Here is a 2,028-nt window from a genome sequence, read left to right as displayed (position 1 = left end):
GAAGATGTTATTTCCACATATATATTGATCAATGCCAGGAATGCCCTCTTTTTCTTGGCCGTCACACATACGATACGGCATGCCACACGGCGAAAACAAGGAGCGGGGGCACTCGAGCAAGATGGACGAAAGAAGCCAAAGAGCGGGGTTGGTTAGTAGATGGAGCCAAACAAGCAAACGACGATACCATGGGTTGGCAGTGAGCAGCACAACCTTGGGGGTTACCACTGCTTCGGTATAAATAGGAGAGCACGGGCCGGGAGGGATCACACATCAGAGCAAAAAGCCATCGCTCCCCTTCCATCCTCTCCTTCTATAGCCAGCCTCCGAGAGAGAGCGAGCGAGAGCCATGGAGTTCGGCGACCACCAGGAGGGGGGCTCCGACAGCCAGCAGCAGCTGCAGGAGCGCCGGAAGCGCCAACGCCGGCACACGCCGGAGCAGGTCCAGAAGTTGGAGGAGTAGGTTCTAATCTCTTAATATCTTCATTTTTGTCCATTTCCCGTGATTTGCTTTCTATGCATCTTCATACTACTGCGTACTAGACATTAGTGATCGGCAGAAACTAATCAATTATGTATGTGTGCGCGCGCAGGTCGTACAAGAAGTACGACCACCCCAATGAGATCCAATGCGCTCAGCTTGGACGCGAGCTTGGTCTGGAGACCAAGCAGGTCAGATCCTGGTTCCAGAACCACCGCACACAGATCAGGGTATGGGTTATGGACTGGATCTCTGATTTGCTCCATAGTTTTCCATTTTTCCATTTTTTCAATCGTGTCCTCGTTGATGCAACTAACGGGCTGGAATCTGTATGATGGCATGGCAGATTGAGCACGAGCGGCTGGAGAACCGCTTCCTCCGCTGGGAGAACATGAGTCTCCGGTCCGAGATCATGGCCGTGCGGGAGGCGCTCAAGAACTCCGCCACCTGCCCCAACTGCGCCCCCAAGGACTGCATCGACCAGCAGGAGCTCAATCGGGAGAACGCTCGCCTCAAGGTGGGGCTCCTCCACTGCACCACATCTTTCCAAGATGAGCCCTAGCTTTACTTTTTGCATGTCGACGTTCCTCCGCCATGCTTTCTGCGAGGAAATTGTATGAGTAAACATGCATAAGTTCGAATAAACTAGTACAAGGTTTGGAATAAGAGACATGATTTGGTCCTGATTAATTCTTAGTTGTCAGATCTCCATCGACTCGTGGCCTCGTGGGCAATTTGTTGTGCCTTTCTGTTGTAACTGAGGACTGTGCCTGCACAAACTGCCGGAGATGTCTTGTACTCTAGTTCGTACTCATTTATTAGTTGGAGCCACCATTGGAGCTCCAACATTACTCCTGGGAGAAGTCAGAACAAAGGAGATCTATATCTATGCAATTCGATGTATCAGATTATTTCGTGAAAAGCCTGTTCTGCTACCTCCTAAGAAACATGGTTTCCTTCGATAATACTAGTAGATCGCGTCGTTCCTTGTGTGTGTTGTGACTACTGTCCCGCTCGTCGCCGGCAGGACGCGGTTGGTTCCTCTCTGCTGCGAGACCGTGAGAAGCTCATCACCACATCAGAGAAAGTGGAGACAGATCTAATTAAAATCTAACACGCCAAATCCAAGGGACAGGTTATTTGTCTAAGAGACTAAGATTGATGGGTTTCCTAAATTGATTGAATTGATCGCAGCTTTCTGCGCCCTTCTCATCAAATAAAAACGTTTTTTGTAATTCGAACGTCCCTGATGGAGGCATAGAGTACGTACCTTCGATAATATATACCACATCGTTGTTATAACTTAATACTACCTGTTATGTTGAGTAGTATAATCCGTACCGTATGTACCGTAAAAAATCTCTATAACTATTAGTGCAGGATGTAGCACTCCATGGCTGGTTGGTGCAAGTTCAGCCTGCAGACTAGCAGATGGGTTGTAGCATATTGATCCTACACTGCATAGTACTGCCACGCAACTCAAAAAACTCCTGGATATGTATATGTTTGCCAACGCTACCTTCCTAGCTACCCATCCACGCGTCCAT

General features: G+C 48.7%; 1 protein-coding gene across 1 annotated transcript; it reads left to right on the top strand.

The window, feature by feature from the left end:
- Window positions 1–291: 291 nt before the first annotated feature.
- On the top strand, window positions 292–1,384 carry LOC119341185 (homeobox-leucine zipper protein ROC8-like). The gene is made up of 3 exons (XM_037613056.1): window positions 292–459; window positions 594–711; window positions 828–1,384. Exons 1-3 carry the CDS (start codon window positions 350–352, stop codon window positions 1,041–1,043), a joined length of 444 nt encoding a protein of 147 aa, XP_037468953.1. The 5' UTR covers window positions 292–349; the 3' UTR covers window positions 1,044–1,384.
- The last annotated feature ends 644 nt before the right edge of the window (window positions 1,385–2,028 follow it).

This window comes from Triticum dicoccoides, chromosome 7B, assembly GCF_002162155.2.
Source record: "Triticum dicoccoides isolate Atlit2015 ecotype Zavitan chromosome 7B, WEW_v2.0, whole genome shotgun sequence".
NCBI classification, from domain to species: domain Eukaryota; kingdom Viridiplantae; phylum Streptophyta; class Magnoliopsida; order Poales; family Poaceae; genus Triticum; species Triticum dicoccoides.
The sequence above is the reverse complement of the archived record's forward strand: the minus strand, read 5'-3'. Positions and strand labels throughout refer to the sequence as shown.